The following is a 23,144-nucleotide window of genomic DNA, read 5'->3' on the forward strand; positions in this document are numbered from 1 at the left end:
GGGTATTTTGGGACCAGGACCCCTAAGCAATATTTCTCCAGCTTGGAGCCCCCTGACAGAGATAGTCTTTTAGATAAGGGCCTGGCCTGCAGAGGGTCCTGGGCTCCTGCTCTGGTCTCTGAAGTTCAGGGTCAGCTAAGTATACACGCTCCCACTGAGGGCTCAGAGATGGTCAGGAGAAGAGGAGGGAAGCCCCCCTCTCTTTGGCTGCTGGACTCCTGGCCAGGATTTCAGCCTCTCCCTGGCTGGGGTGACTCTGTAGAGGTTTGGCTGCAAGCATTGAAGGGGCCCGCTGGCTGCCAGGCAGATCTCTAGAGAAGTGGGTGAATGGATTCGTGAGGATGATTCCAGCCGACAGGCACATAGGATCATGGGAAAGCTGCGGATAAGGCAGGCTGCTGGTTGGCGGGGGAAACAGGTTCAGAGCCAGGCCCAGGGTGGGAGGGTGGGAGGGTGCGAGGTGGCAAGGGCCGGAACTTCCGCCTGGTTCCTGGGGGCGGCCACCAGAATCACATCCTGCAGCCCAGGTTGGTAGCTTTGCCAGAAGGTCAGACTCTGAACTCTTTTTTTTTCCCTTTGATTTTTTGAGGGGGAGGTAATTAGATATTTTTTGTTTCTAATGGGGGTACTGGGGCTTGAACCCAGGACCTCGTGCATGCTAAACATGCATTCTACCACTGAGCTATACCCTCCACCCACTCTGAGCTCTTGAGGGCTGCCCTTGTTTTAGCAAATGTTCACTGGGCACTCTCTGTTTCCCCCCGACCCACCTGTACTGGGGCCTGGAGACCAGTAAGTTCCAGCCTTACTCCTCACTACCCCGTCCCTTTTGATTGAATCGGTCTTTAAGGCTGAGATAGACACAAAAGGAGCAGATAAGTGCCATGGGAGCCACGTGGGACATGTCCCCAGGAGTACAAAGGAGGAAGGGTGATTCTACCTAGGGACACAAAAGGCCTCCTGAGGGATGGGGCGCACTGAGCTTTGAAACAGGAGTAAGAGGAGAAGGGACATGGCAGACAGAGGTCACTGCATGAGCAAAACAGGGGATGCATTACCCAGTACCGCCTCCCCAACCTGAGCCCTTGGGGCTGGACCCCAGGGTGTGACTCTGAATAAGAGCATATGGGACTGTGTGGATGTTTCTGGAGTGTGTGTGTGTGTGTGTGTGTCTGAGTTCAAAAGTCATTCATGAATTCATCAAATACTTACAGACAACTTACTATGTGCAAGCTGCTGTTTTGGGGATTTGTATTTTTATTTTTTCTTTATTGCGCTTTATTAAGGTCTTACTGACATTTAACAAATGCAGGTTTAAGGTGTACAATGTGATGATTCGATACACGGATATATTGCAGAATGATTACCACAGTAAAGGTAGTTAATACTTCCATTCCCTCACATAATGACGATTTTGTGTGTGTGTAGTGATGATAGTTAAGATCTACTCTCCTAACAACTTTCAAGTATATAATGCAGTATTGTTAATTACAGTCACCAAGCCATGCATTAGATCCCTAGGTCTTACGTATCTAGGAGTTTGTACCCTCTGACCAACGTCTCCCCACTTCCCCCATCTCCCAGCCCCTGGCATCCACCACTCTACTCGCTGTTTCTATGAGTTCTGCTTTTTTCAGATTCTGCATATGAGTGAGAACATATAGCATTTGTCTGGGAATTTGTGTTTTTAAAAAGCAGCAGAGCTGCCTGTTAGGAAAGAGCTGTCTAAATAGCTACACGCAGGTGGGTTTGTTCAAGGTAACGATGGACTTTGCAGAGGTGGGGCCAGGGCGCTTTGAGAAGTCAGAGGGAGAGATGAATTGACAGAAGTCAGGGAACATTTCAGAGAAGTGACACTGAAGTTGGCTCTTGGTGAGGGAGAGGGAATCCCCGCTAGAGCAAATGCACCGAGGCCTGAAGTCAAGGCTTTCCTGGAGCAGAGGGTGGGAATGGGCGTGTGGCAGGTGTGGAGCTGCCTTTAAGGTCCTTGAAGCCAGGCTGGGTGTCTGGCCTTTGTCCTGAAAGGTGATGGGCATCCCTGAAGTGTTTTGAGCAGGAGTATTAGTATTTTAGAGGTCTTGGGTGAGGGGGAAGGGAAGACTTAGGGGTACATGTGAAGGAAGGGGGTGGGATGGGGGAAATGGATTCTGGGGCCTTTTCTGTAGCAGAACCGGCAGGGCTTGGTGACTGGTGGGATATGGGGGCCGACGGGGAGGGAGGTGCCAAGGATTACTCTAGCTTAGGGGATCCTGTGATGGGCAGTTCCATTATCAGAAAGGGGGCGCTGAGAGGGAAGCAGGGCTGGAGGGCAGTGATGGGTGGCGAAGGCCATTCCTATGGCCAGAGGATGCTGGCCCACCCCTGCTCCCCTCTACCATGGCCTCTTCAGGCCCTCCTTCTGGGTGGTGGGTCTGTGGTACAAGCCCTCTTCTTTCTTTCCCCACCCACCATCTCAGTGTGGCGAGAGCAGATAGGGTGAGAAAAAAGACCACAGCACCAGATGCCAGTGGCCAGAGACAGGCTGCCCAGAGGGATGGGGACGGAGGTCCTCCTTCTCTCAGCTTCCCTTTTCTCGCAGTCCTCACCTCCCGAGTACGGGTAGGTTTGGGGGTCACCAGGAGACATGATGCCTAGTGCTCCTCTCCAGAGTGTTAACCAGGACCTGATAAGTCATGGTCCCCCCGACTATTGGTCCATCCATCACCCCACCTCTAGCCCTGTGCTGGCACCGCACAGGATGCCAGGATTCTGCAAATGAGTAGTGCTGGGCACTCACAATCTAAAGGAGCAGACAGTCACAGGGCCAGACTTTTCCCACCGCCATGCTAAGTAAGAGGATTGGGCGGCATTGTGGGAGCACAGGGGAGTGATGGCTGTGGCTAGAGCAGGGCTGATTTCTGGGAACCCTGGTATCCTGGGGCTTCAGGGGAGAACCTGTGTTCCATCTTTGGCCTGGTTATCTTTAAAACTACTTCAGGCCATGACCCCCACCCTCAGCACCTACCCTCCTCCTCTTGTCTCCTTGGCTGTCTGAGAGCTGAGGGCGGGAGAAGCAGCCCACAGCAGGAAGATGCTAGCCACTGCCTGGGGGTGGGGGGTGGGGACCTCAGCCATGCTGTAGGCCTCTATCAGCTGTGGAAGGGACCGGGCTGGAGCAGAAAGCCCTGAGGGGGCGGCTGAGTGGGGCAGCCTTCAGCCACCAGCAATGGAGAGAGTCACCTACTTTTCAGGAGGCTTGAGGCGAAGTGTGAGGAGCCCTTAACACACTGCTTTGTTCCTGGACCCCTGAGATGTCAGTGCCCTGTCAGCCAGGAGGGCCTCCCGTTCCCTGGGAGGGTGCTGACGGGTGGGGGTGGGGCGGCCCAGTCATGCCCCTTCAAGGCTCCTCTCTCCCTCCTGGAGCTGTCACTCTGATTAAAGGTCTGTGGGGCTGGTGCCTTGCACAGTGACAGGCGCTCCTAGGCAGTGAGGCGGGATCCTCTCTGGAGGATCTGTCCGTGGGAGGGAGCTATGGGGGTGGGGCTCTCCCGGCTCTGAGCTTCCTCGCCAAGCCAATGCCTGGGTCAGAGGCCTCCTTACTCAGCCTCACCCAGCTCCCCACCCTGAGTGAGCCTGGAACACCTGGGAAGGGGCGCAGGATGAGACAACAGCAGGGACCCCATCCTTCCCCATCTCCTTCCCCATCCCCTCCTCCAGATACTGCCCCCACTTTCCCTGCCCACCTTCTTCCCCATCTGTCTCCTACACAGCAGACCCTGTCATCTCAGGAATGTGTCTCGAGCCATCTTTCACCCCTCCCCCCACCTTCTCCTCCCACGGTGGGGGGTGGGCACAAGGAACTCCCGCTCCAATATGGCTGAAATCAATGACCCTATTGACCATCATGCATGTGCACTCCCCACACACATACACCAGTAAGCAGTTTTAGGAAGTTCTTGAACATCTGCAGAGAGAAAGGTTTGCTGGCTCAACCCTCCTACCTCCAACCTCTAGTGAGGATGTCGAACTAGCACAGGGCTTGGGCGACACCTGGACCTCGATCTTGAGGGGCAAATAGCCGTGACCTACCTCCCCCAGTGCCAAGCTGAGCATGTGCTTAGGAGATGAACTGTTTGCAAAGCACTTCCACACGCAGCACAGCATCCCCTCCTCACTCAGCCAGCCCAGGCTGTAGATGATTGGCATTCAGCTCTCACTTTAGAAACTGAGATACTGGAGCTCAGGGAGTGTAAGCAACAGACCTAAGGCCACACAGCTGGGTTCAGATCCCAGCATTTCCGACTCTAAGTCTTACCTTACATGCCCTCCTGACTTGCTGCTGAGGAGAGCAGCATACATGAATAGAGATCGAGCCTTAATGTTTTAGGAATGGGGAGGAGAGATGGCCCAGAGGAGGCAGACCAGCTCCCTGGACAGACAACTCAAGTGCTCAGCACCCATTCCTTGATGTCCTCGACTGAAAAATGGGGAGATGCCAGCCATCTCCTGCTAGGCCTAGGCTGGCTAGGTATCAGGAAGGAAGCTCCCTAAATCCAGCTGTTTCCACCCCCTGTCTCTTGGCAGGACTGATCCAGCCATCCAGTTCAGGGCTCACCCCCATCCCCCATCACTGCAACATGACACCAGAGGGGAGAAAAGGGAATTTCAGGAATAACTTAATTTCTGGCTTACCGACATGGCCAGAGGGGCCTTGGGGTGGGGAGCGCAGGGTAGACACCAAGGGGGACAGGAAAGCAGAGATGGAGTCAGACTGTAATGGATTTCAGGGCAAGACCAGACATCCACATACCTTTGGGGACAGGAAGACATCAGAGTGGCAAGTGGAGGCGGTCCCTGCCCTGCGCCCTCAGACGTCCCCAAGCCCCTGTTTGATCAGTCCCTCCGTCTTCTCTCCAAGGCTTTGGCTGCGGAAGCCTCTGGCTGCATTCTGAGCCCCAGAGATCAAAGACCTTGAGCTTGGGTCATGCCTCAGTCACTGGCTTGATGAGCTCCTCACCCCCCACTCCCCGCAGATGGATTAATTTCAGTCCCACCAGGAGGCCCTGGAAGCCCTCCAGCCTGTCCCCCCATGGCTTCAATATCTCCCTGGGTTGCTAGTTCCTCCTCAGCGCCCCCCTTAAACCCATCCTGAAGCCTTTGGGTGCCCGTTTCACCTTGGATGGCCAAGACCACTGAGAAGTTCTTGCTGCTGTTCTCCTTAGGTGGCAGCTGAAGAAAGTGCCCTCACTCTCCCTGGACAGCCATCACATCCCCCCTCCCCCAGGTGTGAACCTGACCATCAGCACCTCCCCACAGGGACCACCTGGGAAAGGCAAGGCCGTCTAGGTGGAGAATTAGGGGGTTTAGCTCAGATCCCTGCCCCAACAGAGGACAAAGATTTCGTCTGTGTCTCTGGGTGGGTTAATTAGCTCTAGGCTTGCGTTTCCTTCCTCTCCCCATACCAGCTAGTCCTTCCCCCTAGAGCCTCTTCCTAACAAACCTGTTTTCAGGAGCTGCTGCTGCCAGCCCCTCCCCAGACAGACCTTCTTTGCAGCTTGAGTCCTGGCTGCTCCAGAGATTACAGGTTATTGTCTGATGGAGACAGGATGCTGAGGGGGTGGGGGGCTAGCGCTGGGACCCGGCTTGGAATTCGAGACTGGATCCAGCTGTAGGTTGGCTGTCTCCTCTCCTGCATTCCACCCCCTACCCCAGGCACCAGGTGCTCAGGTGAGTTGTGGGGGGCAGGTTTCAGGAAGAGAAGGGGGAGGAAGGAGCAAAATGAGGAGAGAAAAGATGAGTGGGGAGGGGAAGGAAGGGTGTGGACAGGCGAGGGATGTCAGAAGTTCTAGCTGATCAGAAGACACAGCCCCCATCCTGTTCCTGGCAGTGCCCACGTAGCAGGTCCAACCGTCCAGGTACTGAATTGAGGGGCAGCAAGCCGCCTGGGCTCCCCTCCCCCATCACCATGGCCAACATTCTGGGATGAACTGGTAATGCCTCTCTGAGCCTCAATTTCCCCTGCAGCGAAAGGAGGGAAATAAAAGGAGATGAGTGTGGGCAGAGGGTAAGTCAGGGCGGACCGGAGAACAGGGGCTCCTGCAGCAGCCAGCCCTGAGGAAGGGCTTCAAAGTTCAGCAGCAAGAACTTTCTGGCAGGAAGGGAAGGGACTGGAAGCACCTCCTTTCCTGGAGGCCTCTGTGGGCAGGATCAACTCTTCACTTTAGTTGAAGAGGCACTAGGCCCCCTGACACCCTCCCTCTGTCCCCTTTTGTGTGTACATCCCCTGTCATGGGGAATGACGTGCCCTGTTCTTTCCACTGGTGGTTGGGATGGGGAAATCAGGGAACAAGCAGCTCCTTCCTGGCAGGGGAGACAGGGCCCAGGAACCTCAGTTTTCCAGCAGAAGCAGGAGTCCCTCCCTCGCGCCCTCCCCTCCTGTCCCTCGCATCCCCCACCCCTTCCCTCTGTCACTCTCTGGCTGGGTTTCATTTGCTCCTCACTCTGCGCTCAGCGGTGCCTCCAAAGGCAGAGGATGCTCTTGGGTGAGTGCTGAGGATGCCTGAGCTGGGGGGTGGGGAGGGGGCTTAAAGATAAGGGTGGGCTTCTCCCCTCTCCCCTGCCCTATCCTTTCCCTCCTGTTGTCGGCCCCCCAAAGTTGTCTGTTTAGAGGCTCTAGTAGCCAGCTGCCTCTTGGTACCTTTTCCCAAGTCCAGGGCTGGGCAGGGGGAGCCCCCACTCTGGCTGGGAACCATGTGGGGCCATGGTGGCAGGAATGGTTGGGGATCTGGAGGTCCACCCCGCAGGAATGAGGCAGCTGCAATTTGGGGCAGGTGTGCGTCGTCGGCGGAGCCTGCTACAAAGGTTCCTTTTATCAAATCATATCTTCAACTGCCTCTAAGGTGCTGCCTGGAGGAGCAGGGGAGAGAGCTGAAGAAGGAGTTCTTAATGCCGCAGAGAAAAAGAGAGGGCCAAGCAGATTGCAGGGGCAGGGAGGCTCCCGCTGAGGTTCAGCCGCTGCACTGGGGTCAACATTGATGCCTCCCCTCCCGTGCTTTATTCATGGTCTCCTGGCGCACCTCCCCACACAGGGGTTGCCTGGTCCTTTTTGAGGGAAACAATCATTACCCTTTAAGTATTTGGGGGATTCCTCTCCACAGAGGCAAAGGCTGGAGTCAGTGGGGCTGGATGCAGTTTCTCTAGTGACTGTGCTTGGGGGTCTCCCTCTGGCAAGGGGAGGGCAGGAGTCTGCCACATGGTGCTGGCCAGCCCAGAAGTGGTTAGGGGCGCTGGAGAATATGGGGAGGGATCCTCAGCCTACTGGGTGGTGGGCAAGCTAGGGTCTTGGTTCAACCTCTCATTCCCTGCCTTTGGCTCTCTCTCCCTCTTGGACTCCTGCTTTCTTCACAGTTTTATCTGTGATAGAAATGGCAACTTTACTATTTGAGGTGTGTGCGTGCGCGCACACATGCCCCGGGCAGGACCCTGCCATCTGCCCCTGTGATTTGTGGCGGGCGGCCCAGGGTGGGGGACTCTGGGTTTGGCTCCATGAGCTTGTGTGTACGCCAGATGCACTTAATTGTGTAAGGGGTGTGCGTTTCTGTACGTGGGTTTTTGTGTATATGCACCTGTCTTTGTGGTAGTGTGTGCCGCTGCATGCCTGTTGTTTGGTATTGTCAGTATAGGCATCTGCAGGAGTCCGCCTGTCCTCGCGTGTCTGTCCCTCTGGGTATGTATGATCTGAGGGTGTCTTTGTTGATCTTGCCTGTCTGTGTATGTGCATGCGCGTGCGTGGCCTCTGTGCCCACCGCTTGGCCAGCAGGGGTATCTGTCTCCGCTTGGGTACCACCTCCATACATGCACACGTCAGTGTGAGAGTCTCACCATGGGGAGATGCGTGTGTGTGCCTTGGCGTCTGTGCCTGTCACTATCTTTGTGAGTGCCTGTGGACCTCAGGGTGTGTGTCTCTGTAATCCTTCATGTGTGTCTTGCCCATTGATGGCAAAACAAACAGGATGTAGTTTCTCCAGATTTTTTCTCTTGGGCGATAGGCAGGGTGATGTGATTTCATGAGACACCTGCTCTGTGCCCCTGCCTCAGTCTCGGTTGGACCCCTGTGGGTAGCTTCTTGACACTCTGTCGTGTGTTCCTGTTTGATCAGAGCCACAACTCACCCTCTGGAGGCAGCCATCCAATGAGCTGTGGGTCCCAGCTGTAGACCCTTGGCCAGGGGTGGGGAGGGATTGCTCTGAGACATCAGTTAGTGTGGCTGTTCTGCTACAAGATGCCATCAGAGAAGATCCCACACACACACCTGACCCTTTTGTGGGTGCGGATTCTAGACCTGTCAGGCTGGGTGATACCATCCTAGGGTAGGTGTGGGGGCTGCAGTGTCTCCCTTCATTTGAGTGTACTCACAAGCCAAGCGGCCACACGTGTGTGCATGTGCGGGGACTCATGTATCATCTCCTCGGCCCTGGGGGCTAGGGTTCACAGAGAATGTCAGAGGTAGATGGTGGGCAGCATAGAGCCAGCTGTGTGAAGGGTGTTGGGAGGGAGCTCCCGGCAGCCACTGGAGAGTCCCTGACCTCAACGTGTGCCCTAGGCCTGGAGTGGGGGAGGAGTATACCCAATCGTGCAGGGGCTGGAAGGCATTTCTGGGTGGCTCTGTGCTGACTGGAAGGGGAGACTGGGCCACCAAGTGCCCTGGCTCCCCCTCTTCAAACGGCCTCTACACCGAGCACCTTTGGTCCTCAGACCCACTCCTGTCCTGCCCTTTCCTCCTCACCTGCCTGTAATTCCTACTTCACAGGTGAGGAAACTGAGGCTGAGTGTTCAGCTCAAGGCCTCAGAGTTCAATGTCACTGGAGCTCCACTGCAGGCATCCAGGTCTGGGAGGGAGCAGGTACCAAAACCCCACATTTCTCCTGCAGGGAACCCACACAGGTGTGAGGGTCTCCTGTGCATCTGAGAGTTCTAGGAAGAGGTCACTCCTACTGCCCACCCCGTTTATGTCATCCCCATTACTCATTTGACGAAAACATGGACTTCCCAGCTCAGCCACCTCCTGAGGTTCCCCACTACGTCAGAAGGTCCAAATCCCCAGCATTCACTGTAGAGCCTTCCATGCCTCTGCTCTGTCTTGACCGTTGAGAACCTGCACTGACTCTGAACTTCACGGTGGTTCCCAATAGCTCTGCCATTCCCCCTGCTGGCATGCCCAATCCCTGCTAAAATTTCACTGACCCTTTTGTGAAACCTAATTGTCTCTCCAGCTGATGACCTTCAGCTAAAAGCCAGCTCCCCTGTGATCCCAGAGCATTTTGTTTGTCACTCTTGGAGCACTTCCCAGAGTGGAGCCTCCATAGCGCTCCACCTGTTTGTCTCTCACCTGTGAGCTCCTCTAGGAACTCGTGGTGATGAATGACCCCTGTCCCTCCCGCTGGCCGGGAGCAGCCTTCCTGTGGTCTAACCTGAGTCGCTCCTGCTGCAGTGCATGGGGCAGGGAGGGTGAGAGTGACGGCAGCAGGCTGAGCGCCCGCTGGGCCGGAGCAGGGCGTCAGGTGGGCGCGGCCGGTCCGCTACCCCAGCCCGCGCCGCCGCTGGTGCCTTTTCGTCCCGTTTACCGCTAGTGGCTGCTGTCGCTCAGTGGAGCCCAAGGAGACTGCGGCCAGAGCGTCCACCGCTCAAGATGGTGGCTCCCGAGTCTCCGTGAGTGTGTACGGGCGGGGCGGGTACCCGGGCCGGGCGGGGCGCCCCCTCCCGGAGGCTCCGGGCAGGGGGCCCGCTACGGGGGTTGGGGGCACCAAGCGGGCGGGACCCACTGGACTCATCCGAGGGCTCCTCCTCCACTCGCCCCTCAAGGAAGTTCCCCAGCGCTCCGCATCCTGGCCGCGGGAAGATGGGCGGGAGTGTGGAGGGAACCACGACCTCCCCAGGCTGCCAGGGGAGGGAGGCACCTGCCCCTACCCTGCCTGGAACTTGGACTCCTCTTAATGGGGTCCTGAAAGAAAGGAGCCCAAAGGAGCCTGGTGAGAGGACTGGGGACCACATCCTGAGACCAAATACTCTGTTTAAGGCTTAGGTGCAGGGGTGGAGTGAGGATGGCGAACCAAGGCACAATCGCCCCAGGGGCCCCTCAAGTTGTCCTAGCTCCCATCCAGCCTGCTGGGGTGTGGAGATATGAGGCACCTAGGTCTGCAACAGGTACAGCCTCCTGGTCAGCCTTGGTCATATAGTCATGTCTTACTTATATCCCGGCTCACCCAGCCTGGTTCCCTCAGGTTCAGGTGGGGGAACGTCAGTAGCTTTTGCCGGGTCTTTTAGAGCAGGGCTGTTCAATAGAACTTTCTGGGATAATGTGTATATTCCCTGTCTGGGCGGTCCAATACAATAGCCACTAGCTACACATGATCACTGAGAACTTTTAAATGTGGCTAGTGTGACTGAGGAACCGAATTTATGAATTTTTGAAATTCTGATTAATTTTAAACAGCTACACGTTTTAAATTAACTGCACACCCTAGCGGACAGTACAGTTTCAGAATCTCCATCTTCCTGTGCCTCCTCCCTGCCTACTCTTTTGTTCTTTTCTCAAAAACATCCTAGGTCTGGTAGTCATTTTATCCCTACACAGATTGGGGCAGGTTCTAGGGATGGGAAAGGATCTGACAAACTTCCAGAAGGGTATTCCCTTGGCTTTGCACCTCCTCTCCATTCTAAGATCCTTTGGGTCACAGAATCATGGGATCTTGGGAGGAAAGGATGTCAAAGGCAGCTGTTTTAGCCACCCAGCAGGTGTCCAGGGGCCCACGGGCCCTCTCCACTGCTCTCTCTGCCTGAGAACTCATGTTTCCTTACTCATTTACTTCTCATATTTTGTGGAGCACCTGCTGGGTGCCAGGCTGAAGGGTCTCTGGGGCCCAGATAGGAATAAGTTACCTTTCCTGCCATCAGGAAATTTGCATGTGTGTGAGAAAGAGGGAGAGGGTGTGTGCAAGCAATAGAACTGCAGATTTGTAAATTGTGGGGAGTGTGATGGAGAGACCAAACAAAGGGTAATGACAGAAAAAAGAAGGGGACTTGCTGGAAAAGGATAATTGGAGAAGCCCCCCCTGAAGAGGGGACTGTTATGCTAAGACCAGAGGGGAAGTGGAATAGGCAAAGTGTTGGGAGGGAGGGTAGGGACATTCTAGAAGAAGGCACAGCATGTGCAAAGATCCTGGGGATGGGAACCTGGCACTGTGGAGGAACAGAAAAGGCCAGTGTCGCTGGAAGGGGAGGGAGGCACAAGTGGCTCCCAGAGAGATCAGAAGTGCCTGGGCACTTGGCAGTCCAGGGATTCTGGCACTGGCCTCAGTGCAATGGGCCATCATAGAGGGATTTTAAGCAATATGTTTTAAAAAGCTCCCTCCAGCTATTGGAGATCTCTTACCCAAGAGAGGGGTTAGAGTGGAGACCCAGAATGCCATCAGGGAGCAACTGCCATAGTCTAAGCAAGATTATGAAGGTGACTTGGACAAGGATGGTGGCAGTGGCATGGAGAGAAGGGATGAGTTAGAGGTACACTGTGGAGGTAGGATCAACAGGACCCGTGGATGGATCAGGTCCTGGATGCAGAAGAGAATCGGGGTTGGAGGGGCAGGTTTCTGGCCAGAGCACCTAGGTGGGAGGATGGGCCGTTTCTGGAACCAGGGAGACTTGAAGAGGAGCATATTTTGTAGGGACAGATCCAAAAGAGATCTGTTTAGACAAGCCAGGAAGGCAGTTGGATGGAGAGGTGTGGTCCCCAGAGGAGTGGCCAGCAGAGATGGTTTTGAACTCTTTGGACAGTTTGAGAGTGGGAAGAAGAGGATGAGATGACATCAGAGGAGTGACTGATGAGGGCAAGGAAAACCAGAGGATGTGGGGTCTTGGAAGGCAAGAGAAAAAGTGTGTTTCAGGAGGGTGCGATGAGCATTATCAATTGCCACTCAGTCCAGGGGAAGAGGACCAACAAGTTGCACCCACATCCAGCAACATGGAGTGCTTTTCCTTAGCCTGAATGGGCTGCCCCTGGAATTCTACTCATCTGCCCTTGTTTTACCTTGCATGAAGTGCCAGGTTCCGCACAGGATGCTGAATGTGGTATTAGGTGGGTGAGACAGCGAGACAGACAGTTTAGAATCATCTAAACCAACAGCCTCAGAAACAGGAAGTTCTTTCATATAGCCAAGATGAATCTTTCATTCCTTTAAATAAGCAGCTTTTGCTGAGAGCCATCTGTGTGCCCAGCTCTGTACAGGGACTTAGAGGTATAAAAATGAACAAATGTGATCTTGGCCTTCCAGGAACCAAGTGCAGAGATACCTAGAGCACCCCTGCATTCACCATGTCATATTATGAAGACTCATACACAGGGAATTATGGGAGACTAGAAGACAGGTACCAGCCCAGGTTGTGGGGGATCAGGGTGGCAGAGGGGATGCCTGAGCAGCTCTCCAGGAATGAATGGGAAATGATGAGGGAAAGAGGAGGGAGAGGGAGTCCCAGGCACGGAGGATGGAGGTAGGAGCAAAAACAACAGTAAAGTGGGTGGGGCATGGTAAGCCCTCGGGGTTGGCTGAGCAGACGGGAGTGGGGAGGCTCAGGAGATATCCAGAGCCTGGGGTTGGGGGCCCTGCTGGCTCATGGTGAGGTATATAGACTTAGGCACAGGACACCACTGAAGAAGTGGAAGCAAGGGAGGGGCATAGTTGGATCTGTGTGTGGTCTTTCTCTGGTTTCTGCTGGGCGAGGGACAAATTCCTGGGAATGACTACAGGGGTAGAGACCACTACATGATCCAAGTGAGATGGTGCAGGCCAGGGTCTCAGCGTGGCCCACGGGGTCAGGAGGACTTGGGTTCTAATTCTGCCTCAGCCACTTATTGCTTGGGAAACCTTGGGCAAGTCCCTGAGATTCAGTTTCCTCCTGTCCAAAGTGAGGACGATAGCCCCCTCCAAGGGGATTTGCAAGTATAATCTCAGTCTCCTAATGGAGTCACTGCAGTACTTAGTGCAGGGCCTGGCTCAGTTCAAGCGTGGTAAATAAATGGCAGTTCCCGCTGTTGTCGGTAAGCACCGAGAGGAGGGGACAGGTGTGAGAGATGATTAGGAGGCAGAGCTGGCAGGCCTTGGCCATCAGCTGGGCGTGGCCTGGTCCTGACCTGCTCATCCTCGCCTCGCACCTGGTGTGGTGGCCAAGTGAGAGAAGTGGAGGCAACCAGCTGGCTGCCTTCCGCCTGGAACCCAGCCCCCACCTCTGGGCTACCCTTCCCAGAATCACACAACTGGTGTGTGAGTGAGTGTGCCCATGCCTGTGTTTAGGAAAGGGAGCTCCACAGAAAACAAATTTCATTCCTCAGTCCTGTGGCTCCAGGACCTCAGCTTTGTGCTAACTTCCTTCTGATGACACAAATGACTATGGCCTGGTGGGACCGGTTATCCTTTGGGAGAGGAGTGAGGAGGTCTGAGAATTAGTCCTGGCTCAGCCACGAGTTCTTCATGAGCCCTGAGAACCACTATCTGTTTCCAGGACAGATCCCCCCACCTATAAAATGTGGAGGTGCCGTCTTTCCAGCTCTGAGTTCTGATGTGCTTCAGCAATCAAAGCAATTGATGGTTTGTCCCAGATGGAGGGAGACCCTTAGAGGGGGCTGGGGCTCCCAAATATCCCAACTTTGGATAGCACTCTATGGCCCACTCCCAGTAGCCCTTCTGCATTGGTTTCAGTCCATCCCTCATCCGGGGCATGCTCTGTGGGCAGTGTGAACCCCCAGTGGCCCCCTAACACCTCTCCCTTGTCTCTTTCATCCCCAGTCTCCCACCGGCGGAGCAGAAATAAACTTTCTTGGCTAAGTTAGATGGATGGTCCCCATTAGCCTGGCGGGCTGCCCTCCTCCTGCCTCCCCACCAACTCCCTTTGTCAAAGGAGGTGACTCGGTGTGTGGGGGAGGCTGGGGGCAAGAGCATTTGGGTGGGGTTTGGTGGTGCCCTGCCATTCCTCCAGCAGGAATGGTGCCCCCAGGGAAGAAACCAGCCGGAGAGGCTTCCAACTCCAACAAGAAGTGCAAGCGTTACTTCAATGAGCACTGGAAAGAGGAGTTCCCATGGCTGGACTTTGACTACGAGCGGAAGCTGATGTTTTGCCTCGAGTGCCGCCAGGCCCTGGTGCGGAACAAGCACGGCAAAGCCGAGAATGCGTTCACTGTGGGCACCGACAACTTCCAGCGCCACGCCCTGCTGCGCCATGTGACCTCGGGGGCTCACCGCCAGGCTCTGGCCGTCAACCAGGGCCAGCCCACTTTCGAGGGCCCGGCTGAGGGTGGAGGGGCCTGCCCAGGCCTGGCACCCACCCCCACCTCCAAGGGCATCAAGGTGGAAGTGGATCCTGCCAAAGTGGCCGTGCTGACCACGGTGTACTGCATGGCCAAGGAGGACGTGCCGGACGACCGCTGCTCTGCCCTGCTTGAGCTACAGAGGTTCAACCTGTGCCAGGCACTGCTGGGCACGGAGCACGGTGATTACTACAGCCCCAGGAGGGTGAGGGACATGCAGGTGGGTGGCAGCCAGGGGTGTGGGGGAGGGCTTGGGGAGGGAGGACATGGAGCCATATGGGCGCAGCACCAGCATGCCAGGCCCCCGGGCAGTGGCCAAAGCACTTCATTCACACCTTCACCCATCAGAGCCTTCACTGAGGGCATACTAGTGCCAGGCCCCAGGCCAGCTGCTGTGTGCCCAACAGTGAGGAGGCTCAGGGCCACTCCCCTCAATACCTAGGCCAGAGATGGCAAACTGGTGGCCTGGGGGCTTGATTGGCCCACAGATGTGTTTTGTTGATTTTCACAGTGATTTTGAAAAATTAGTCTCGAAGTTAAAAAAACTACAAGAGATTACATATAAAAATGTGGATTTTTGCCTTCTACTGAAAAGCAAGGTCCCATGCAGCCAGGGCATAAAGTGTTGGATTTGGAGAGCAGAGCAGGGGTTTCCCCATTCCCTTTATCCCTGGCCCACTGCAAGCTCAATATCCCCTATGTGGCCCCTGGGGGCAGGCACTTTACAGCTCTGTCTTAGGAACTGGCTGTATGAGTCTTGGGAGCTGGGGTGGCAGTGGAGGAGTTGGATCTCATCCTAGAGAGATGGCAAACAGACGAATAGCACACAGCTGGGGCCCTGTGTAACAGGTCAGGAGTCAGGAGTGAACGTGTCTATATCAGTTAATCCCTGGGCAGCAGAGTGGAGGGAGACCCCCCCGCCCCCCCAGGAATAAGGAAGACTGGGCAATGCTGTAGAAACACACACACACACACACACACAATACTGTAGAATCTTTATGATTTCTAAAGCATTTTTACATTTATAAGCACAACAACAAAAAATTACATCGATCATCCACAGCAACCTTTTGGGGAGATTGTGGGCTGATATTAACCTGGTTTGAGAGTTGAAGAAATAGAGATGAACAGAGAGGTGAAATGGTTTGCCCAAGATCACACAGCCAGTAAGTGGCAAAGCTAGGATTAGTCCCTAAATCTTTCTGATCCCAAGGCCTGTGCTCTATCACCCCATCCTGCCTGCCTCCCCTTCTCGGGACAAGCCTAACTCTGTCCTCCCTCCCTTTCTCTCCCTGGCTGTCCCAGGTGGCCATGGCCAGTGTCTTGCACACAGAGGCCTGCCAGCGCCTGAAGGCATCCCCGTATGTGGGGCTGGTGTTGGATGAGACCAAGGACTGGCCTGAGTCCCACAGTCTGGCCTTGTTTGCCACTTCGGTGTCCCCCTGTGATGGCCTGCCTGCCGCCACCTTCCTGGGCAGTGTGGAGCTACAGGAAGGCGAGGCCACTGCTGGCCAACTCCTGGACATCCTGCAGGCTTTTGGTGTGTCTACATCCAAGCTGGCCTGGCTCAATTCAAGCCTCCCCAGTGACTGCCTGGGGAGTGTGGGCCCACAGCTCCGGGCCGCCTGCCCACTGCTCACTGAGCTACACTGCCTTCCCGGCCGAACAGATCCCAAGCCCCCTGCCTACCTAGGTGAATATGAAAGTGTCCTGGATGCCCTATTCCGCCTCCACGGTGGCCCCAGTTCCCACGTGGTCCCTGAGCTCCGGGCAGCACTGGACCTTGCAGCTATCGACTTGGCAGGACCACGGCCAGTTCCCTGGGCCTCCCTGCTGCCTGTGGTGGAAGCAGTGGCTGAGGCTTGGCCTTGTCTGGTGCCCACACTGGAGGCCTCTGCCCCAGCCTCGCCTACAGCCAGGGCACTGGCTCTTGCCCTGCGCCAGTTCACCTTCGTGGCCTTCACCCACCTCCTGCTGGATGCTCTGCCCTCCGTGCAGAAGCTCAACCTTGTCCTGCAGCCAGAAGAGCCGGACTTGGCCTTGCTGCAGCCTCTGGTGATGGCAGCTGCAGCCTCCCTCCAAGCGCAGCGCCACTCGGGCGGGGCGCGCCTCCAGGGCTTCCTGCAGGAACTGGCGTCCTCCAGCCCCGACTTGAGCCGTGGGCGCTGCACCTACCGCGGTGTGGAGCTGGTCGGCTACTCCGAGGCTGCAGTCCAGGGCTTGGAGCGGCTGCGGGGGGCCTTCCTGGACTCCATGCGGAGAGGGCTACGGGACTCCTACCCTGGGCCGTCGCTGGAAGCCGTTGCCGCCTTCGCGGTGATCTTCGACCCCCGCCGCTACCCGCAGGCGCCCGAGGAGCTGGGCGCGCACGGCGAGGGGGCGCTGCGCGTCCTGCTGCGCGCCTTCGCCCCGGCCGTGGTCCGCCAGCGGGCGCTGGGCGACTTTGTGCTCTTCAAGCGCGTGGTGTGCAGCCTGGGGCGGCTCGGCCCGCGGGCCCTGTGCGCCAAGCTGGCCTGCGCGCGCTCGGAACTGCACGAGCTCTTCCCCGACTTCGCCGCCCTCGCCGCCCTGGCCTTGGCGCTGCCTGCTGGTGCTGGCCTCCTGGACAAGGTCGGCCGCAGCCGGGAGCTGCGGTGGTGGGGGTCGGGCGGGGCCGGAGAAGGCGGGGGCGGCCCCGCGGTGAAGATCGCGGTGGATGGGCCTCCGCTGCACGAGTTTGACTTTGCGCTGGCGGTGGAGCTCCTAGAGAGTGGGTGGGGCGAGGGGTTGCTGGGGTCGCAGCTCACGTGAGGGCGGCCTCCTCTCCTCCCCCAAGCCAGCCCAGGGCCCTGGGCACTCCAAAGACCAAGCCTAACTTGATCAGGCTGCACCCAAGCTGACCTGCTAACTGTAGCCTCCCACCCTCCTTCCCTGAGCTTCCTCTGCCCCACGCTGAGTACTAACCCAACCCCGTGGGCTGTGGAGGAGGGCCCAGGTCTGGGGACTAGGGCCAGTGGGCAGAGATGCTAGGTTCTGGGGCACCCTAAATATCATTCCTGATCTGTCCAGAGTTTGGTGGGGAGTAGCTCACCCTTTCCTTTCTGAACTCAGCTCAAGTTTTGGCCCTAGAAAAGCTGAGGGGTCTTGGCAGGAGGAAGAAAGACTGGGTCTCCTCAATTGAGGGGTTAAGGGAAAGGAGAATGGGTCCTTGGCTGTTAGCCGCCCTCCTAGCAGCTTCTCTTCAGGTATGGATGAAGAGCAGGTGACTATCCTTGTTTTTCACACACAGCACAACACCCTCTCTGTGCACAAGCTAACAATTCAAGGGAAGTAGTGGTGCCCTCCTCACCAACAGGCTGCCTGAGGCTTTTCTGTATATGGCCTTGGATATAGACAGATATGTCTATAAATGTAAAATAGGTTTGTCCTATCTTTCATAGTGTTAACACAAAAAATCTAAAAGGATTTTGGTTTTGCAATGTCGGGGTCTAAAAAAGTCCTAAATGGACTGAATTTATTTCTAATTCTTTTCTTCCTCACAAGTTCATGCCTTCCCCTGCCCTTGCTTCAGACCTTTAAGACCAAAGACTGTAAAACCACAGGGCTGGACCAGCAGACTCCCAGGACCTGCCTCAGGCTTGACCCAGGGATGTTGGAGGGCATTTGGCCTCCTGGGGGAAGCAGCTGGGGCCTCACCAGAGCTGGGGGACACACCCCTTCAGATTCCAGTGGGTTTCCTCTCCTCTCTGTCAGCCCTCACTGTGAATGATGTGGAGATCTGGAGGGGGATAGTTAGTAAGAGAGGAGGGGGCTGGTCTTTCCCCAGGCCTGCATTTGGGTTTAATTTGCAATAAAGTGGAATCCCAGTGCATCGTGCAGTCTCCATGGTGGTGTGTATGTCAGGGCCCCACCCTGACTCCATTGGCCTGACTCCCCTCTGGGGTTCATTTGGGCCATTATACTGCCCTTTAGTTGTTGGGGGAGGGGCATCCTTCTGGGGTAGGAGCCTGGAACTGTGGACTCCCTGCTTCTGCTTCCCCAGTTGTGGAGAGAAGAGGCACAGAAATGGGCTGTCATCGCCCTGGGCTTGCCCAGGACTCCTTTGTCAAGAGGGAGACAGAAGTTCCTGCCCCGGCTCCACATCCAAGAAGCCCAGCAGCCTCTTGTTTTGGCTGTGGAGGGAGGAGTGAGCCCTGTGGCTCCCCATTTCAGACCCTGCCCTTCTTCTCCTGCAGCAGGCCCGGCCTCCGGTGCCCCCAGCCCCCTGCTGGCCTCCCTGCCCCTGCCCACCAGGCCTCTGCAGCCCCCGCTGGACTTCAAGCACTTGCTCGCCTTCCACTTCAATGGCGCCGCCCCGCTCAGTCTCTTCCCCAACTTCAGCACGGTAATGGCCAGACTGGCGAGTGGGGGCATGCAGCCAAGCTTGGGGTGGGGGGTGGGCAGGGAAAGTGGAAAATGGGCTCAGAGGGGCTGTCTCTCAGAAGCAACATCCCTCAGAGTGACGAGGTGCTCCCCAAATGGGGACCCCTGGGCCCAGTTCTCCCTCAGGCCAGGGTTGGAGGATGGTGTCCCCCACCCCCAGCCCCCATAACAACTGCTGGGCCTGGAGGGCCTGTGAACTGCAGATTTCACATGAGGTTTTTGTATAGGGACGTCTGTGGGTGATCTGTGTGTGTCTGTGTGTACTTGAGGTGTGTCTTTCTGTTTTAGTTTGTGTCTCTGTAGGACTTTGCATGTCATTTGTGGATGTGAGTTTGCACGTGTGTCTGTAAACTGTGCTTGGGTAAGAGTCTGTAATTAGTGTCTGTGCCTGTGTATCTGAGAGGTTTTTTGTGTCTCTGTGTTGACTGTGTACTTGTTTGGTGCGTATCTGGCCTCTGAGTAAGTGTGTTGTTGTGTGCTTTGTGTGACTGTCAGTTTGTCTGTGGACATGTGCCACTGGTGTGCACAGGAGCGTGGATCTTTCTGCTTGTCTCTGTCATTTGTAACTGCTTGTAAGCTTATGTGCTGTGTGTCTGCCGACTAGCCTGTAGACATGGAGACATGCATTTCCATGTGTGTGTGTGTATGTGTGTGTGTTTGTGAATAAGTGTAGCAAGCATGAATTTTACTTCACTATGTGAGCTGTAAAGTATGTCCCCCTTCTTAAAAAGTTAAAAAAAATCAAGTGTAACCATCGAGGTGCTCCACCCCATCCTGACAGGATGGCAGTAAATTCCGTCTCAGTCACCCTGGGGAGCCCCTTCCTTCCTACCCTCTGGCGTTGTAAAGAGGTCTGAGGAGCCTGAGACATTTGGGGAGGGTCCTCTGGTCTTCGGTCCCTGCTGTCACTTGCTGACAAGCTCACTGCTCGGGCACAGAGTCCCTCAAGAGCAGGTCAGCCCGCTGTTGTCCTCCTCTCTGGGGGCCCTGCAGACCGTCCTCCTCTGAAGTCGCGTCTTCCGCTCACCCTGCCCACCCCAGCCCCCAGCCCTGGGTGTTGTGAGGGTTAGAACCTCTTTCTGTTCTCAGGGGAGTTTCTGAAACCATGCTTTCATCTCAAAGCCTCTGTTCTCTCCTCTCAGGAAGGCTTGGAAATTTCCTCTTGACAAGCAAGCTCAGACAGCTTCTGCTTTGTGCCCAACAACCCAACCCCTGAGAAAAGGGAACATAAAGGCTTGGTTTGATAGAAGAAAAAAAAACTTATTTAAAATGAGGATAAGAAAAAACATGAATTAATATTCCAGAGAAATGACCCTACTTCTCAGGGAACTCTCTAGCATCCACTTGCTGCCACTTGCCCCTTCCTGGCCCCCACCCTGCCCTGGCCGTGACTCTCCCTCTCCCTCTCAGGCCCTGAGACAGTGGCAGAGCTGATAAGATAAGCTTTATCTCCTCCAGCCCACAGGTCCAGCATGAAGATGGATTATGGGAGGGGAAATTCCAACAGAGGGACTTTTTGTCCCTTCCCTGCTTCTCCCTGTCCCCAGCTCTGTCCCAATAGTTGTGATTCTTGTGAATGAGGGGGGAAAAAAAAAAACCAAGAGGGGCAGCAAGAGATGGCAATGTGATCACCAGGACATGGGTCTGTTTCTTAAGATCACAGAGGTCACCCTGGACATCCCCCTGCCTTCAAGCAGAAGCCCAGGCTGACAGAGAAAGTTCCTGGCTAGAAAAGAGGCAGTTTCTTTTTCTGTGTCTAAGGTCCACAGAGATGGGACATTTCTTCATGTGGGCTGACCTCCGCCGTCCTCAATAGTCTTTAGCTTTTGGCAGTTTGTTCTGAGCTGGCCCCAAAGTTACTGTGCCCTCCCACCCCCTTCACAGATGGACCCAGTCCAGAAAGCTGTCATCAGCCACACATTTGGGGTCCCCTCACCTCTGAAGAAGAAGCTCTTCATTTCCTGTAACATCTGTCACCTGAGGTTCAACTCAGCGGTGAGAGGGTGTAGTGGGGACAGGCTTGTGGGGAGGCTGGGCTTCCCGGGTCTTTCCTGGAGGGAAAGGGCCTGCGGTCCATATTTTCTGTCTCTGGTTGCAGAAGAACCCTACTGGTCCTTTATCCCTCTCATCCTCTTCTCTCTCCAGATTCCTCCTCCCTGTCCCGTCCCATCCCCCTGGGATTCCATTGCCCTCCCCTCTGCCTCTCTCCTGTGTTTGAGACCCTTCTGCAAGGGAGAAGGCTGTCCTCCCTTCTCTGGGTCCCAGAAGCCACCATCAGCTCCTGGTCTGGAGCTGAGTTCTTAATGTACCTGAGAGTTTACAGAATGTGTTCACGCCCATCCTCTTAATTAGCTCTTATGATACATCTGTGAGATGGATAGAAGTGCTATCATCATCCTCACTTTTCAGATGAGGAAACTGAGCCTCACAGGTTAAGCAACTTGCCTAAGGCCACACAGCTGGTAAGTAGCAGAGCTGGGATTTGAACCCAGGCCTGGCTGACCCCACAGTCCTCAAACTTTCTACCACAGCCTGCCCCCAGAGATTGGAGGAGCCTCATTCTGATCTCCTAGGGAAGGTTTACCTTCTGTCCAGGCAACTCTGGAGTTGGGGAGATGATCTCAGCAGACCTGCTCTGGTGAAAGGGTCCAGGGAGGGGCCACAGGGGCCTGTTTTTCCTACGTTTGGAAACAAGCAGGGACCCCTAGTGGACAGGCCGGATTTGGGGGTTTCCTCCAGATTTTCGGGTAACCTGAGTTGTGCCAGAGCTGGATGGATGGAGAGACTTCACTCTGAGGGAGGAACCATATCATCTTTCATATGCTGGGCCCAGCACAGTGCCTGACAAATAGCAAATGCTCCATGACTATTGTTGAATAAAATGTACAAAGGGATGAACGATCTGGGAGGCATGATCCCTAAAGTGTGGGGGCTGCTCTGTTTTTCCACTTGTGCATTTATGAACTTGGCAACTAACGTTCACTGAGCACCTACTGTTTGTACAAGGCCCTTGTCATTCATGGTCTCATTTTGATTCTCACAATCCTGTGAAGTCAGTATAATCATCCCAAAGTTTACGAGTGAGGGGACTGAGGCTCAGAGAGGTGAGGTGACTTGCTCAAAGATGCACAGCTAACAAACGACTGAGGCAGAATTTGAAGACAGAGGCTACTTGCCTGGGAGTTCATGTATGAGAACACCTTCTGTAAACCTTGGGGCCACACACGTGCTGTGATGACAGTGGTAATGACAAGGATTCACCCTGTGTGGCCGGAGGTCTGCCTCTCTCTCACCTGCTCCCTGCCTAGTGCCAGCTCATGGATAGGGCAGGTATACAGCAGATGAATGACGACCCCATGCCCTCCCCTCCCCAGAACCAGGCTGAAGCACATTACAAAGGCCACAAACATGCCAGAAAACTCAAGGCTGTTGAAGCCGCCAAGAGCAAGCAGAGGCCACAAACCCTGGCCCAAGATGGGACACTGGTGTCCCCAACCCTGACTCCAGCCAATGGAGCCCCTGAGGAGCCACAGAGCAAAGGTCAGTCCTGAACTTTTCTCCCCGGCCCAACTCCAAATCTGGTTTCCGACAAGGGGTTGAGCGATTTCTGCTGATTATTATTCTTGTTTGTGTTGGAGTATTCCTTACATACAGAAAAAGGCACATGTCACAAGTATAGCACTCCATGGATTTTCCAGTCTGAAGCCTGCCGAGTTGAAGAAATATGTCACAATCACTCCATAAGCCCCTTCTTGCCCCCTGCTCCTGTCACTACCTTGTTGTGTTAGCTTCCTAGGGCTGCCGTAATTAATGACCACAAACTGGATGGCTGAAAACAACAGAAATGTATTTTCTCACAGTTCTGGATGTCAGAAGTTTGAAACAAGGTGTTAAGGGGTTGGTTCCTTCTGAGAGTGCAGAGGAAGAATCTGTTCCATTCTGCTCTCCTAGCTTCTCACAGTTGCTGGCGATCCTTAATCCCTGACATTCATCACTCCAATCTCTGTCTCCACCTTCATGTCACATTCCCTAGTGTCTCTGGGTCTTCACAGAATCATCTTACAAGGATGCCAGTCATTGGATTGGTGCCCACCCTAGTCCAGTATGATCCCATCTTAACTAAATACATCAGCAAAGACCCTATTTCCAAATAAGATCACATTCTGAGGTTCCAGATGGATGTGAGTTTGGGGTGACACCCTTCAACCACCTATACCCCTCCCCCAGAGTAACTATGATAATGACTTTTCTCACCAGAGATCAGTTTCACCTGATTTTGGTTAACAATACACAGATGGTCCCTAACTTAACATTTGGTAAAAACTGTACTTCACTTTTGAATTTTGACCTTTCCTTTTTTTATTTTAGTTGGGGAGAAGGGAGGTAATTAGGTTTATTTATTTATTTTTAA

The 23,144-nt window shown here is 54.9% G+C and overlaps 2 protein-coding genes across 2 annotated transcripts in view; both read left to right on the plus strand.

Moving 5' to 3' along the window:
- ZNF385C (zinc finger protein 385C) overlaps positions 1–23,144 on the plus strand; it is a 51,496-nt gene that overhangs the window by 24,010 nt on the left and 4,342 nt on the right. The window contains exons 3-5 of the mRNA XM_072939326.1: positions 18,547–18,695; positions 20,618–20,728; positions 22,108–22,273. Coding sequence (XP_072795427.1) covers positions 18,547–18,695; positions 20,618–20,728; positions 22,108–22,273 — 426 coding nt within the window. The remainder of the gene's footprint in view (positions 1–18,546; positions 18,696–20,617; positions 20,729–22,107; positions 22,274–23,144) is intronic.
- Positions 11,192–18,330, plus strand: C16H17orf113 (chromosome 16 C17orf113 homolog). Its single transcript, XM_072939323.1, has 2 exons — positions 11,192–14,552; positions 15,638–18,330. The coding sequence occupies exons 1-2, from the start codon at positions 13,863–13,865 to the stop codon at positions 17,120–17,122; spliced, it is 2,175 nt and encodes a 724-aa protein (XP_072795424.1). The 5' UTR covers positions 11,192–13,862; the 3' UTR covers positions 17,123–18,330.

This window comes from Vicugna pacos, chromosome 16 (genome assembly GCF_048564905.1).
Source record: "Vicugna pacos chromosome 16, VicPac4, whole genome shotgun sequence".
Taxonomy (NCBI): Eukaryota; Metazoa; Chordata; class Mammalia; order Artiodactyla; family Camelidae; genus Vicugna; species Vicugna pacos.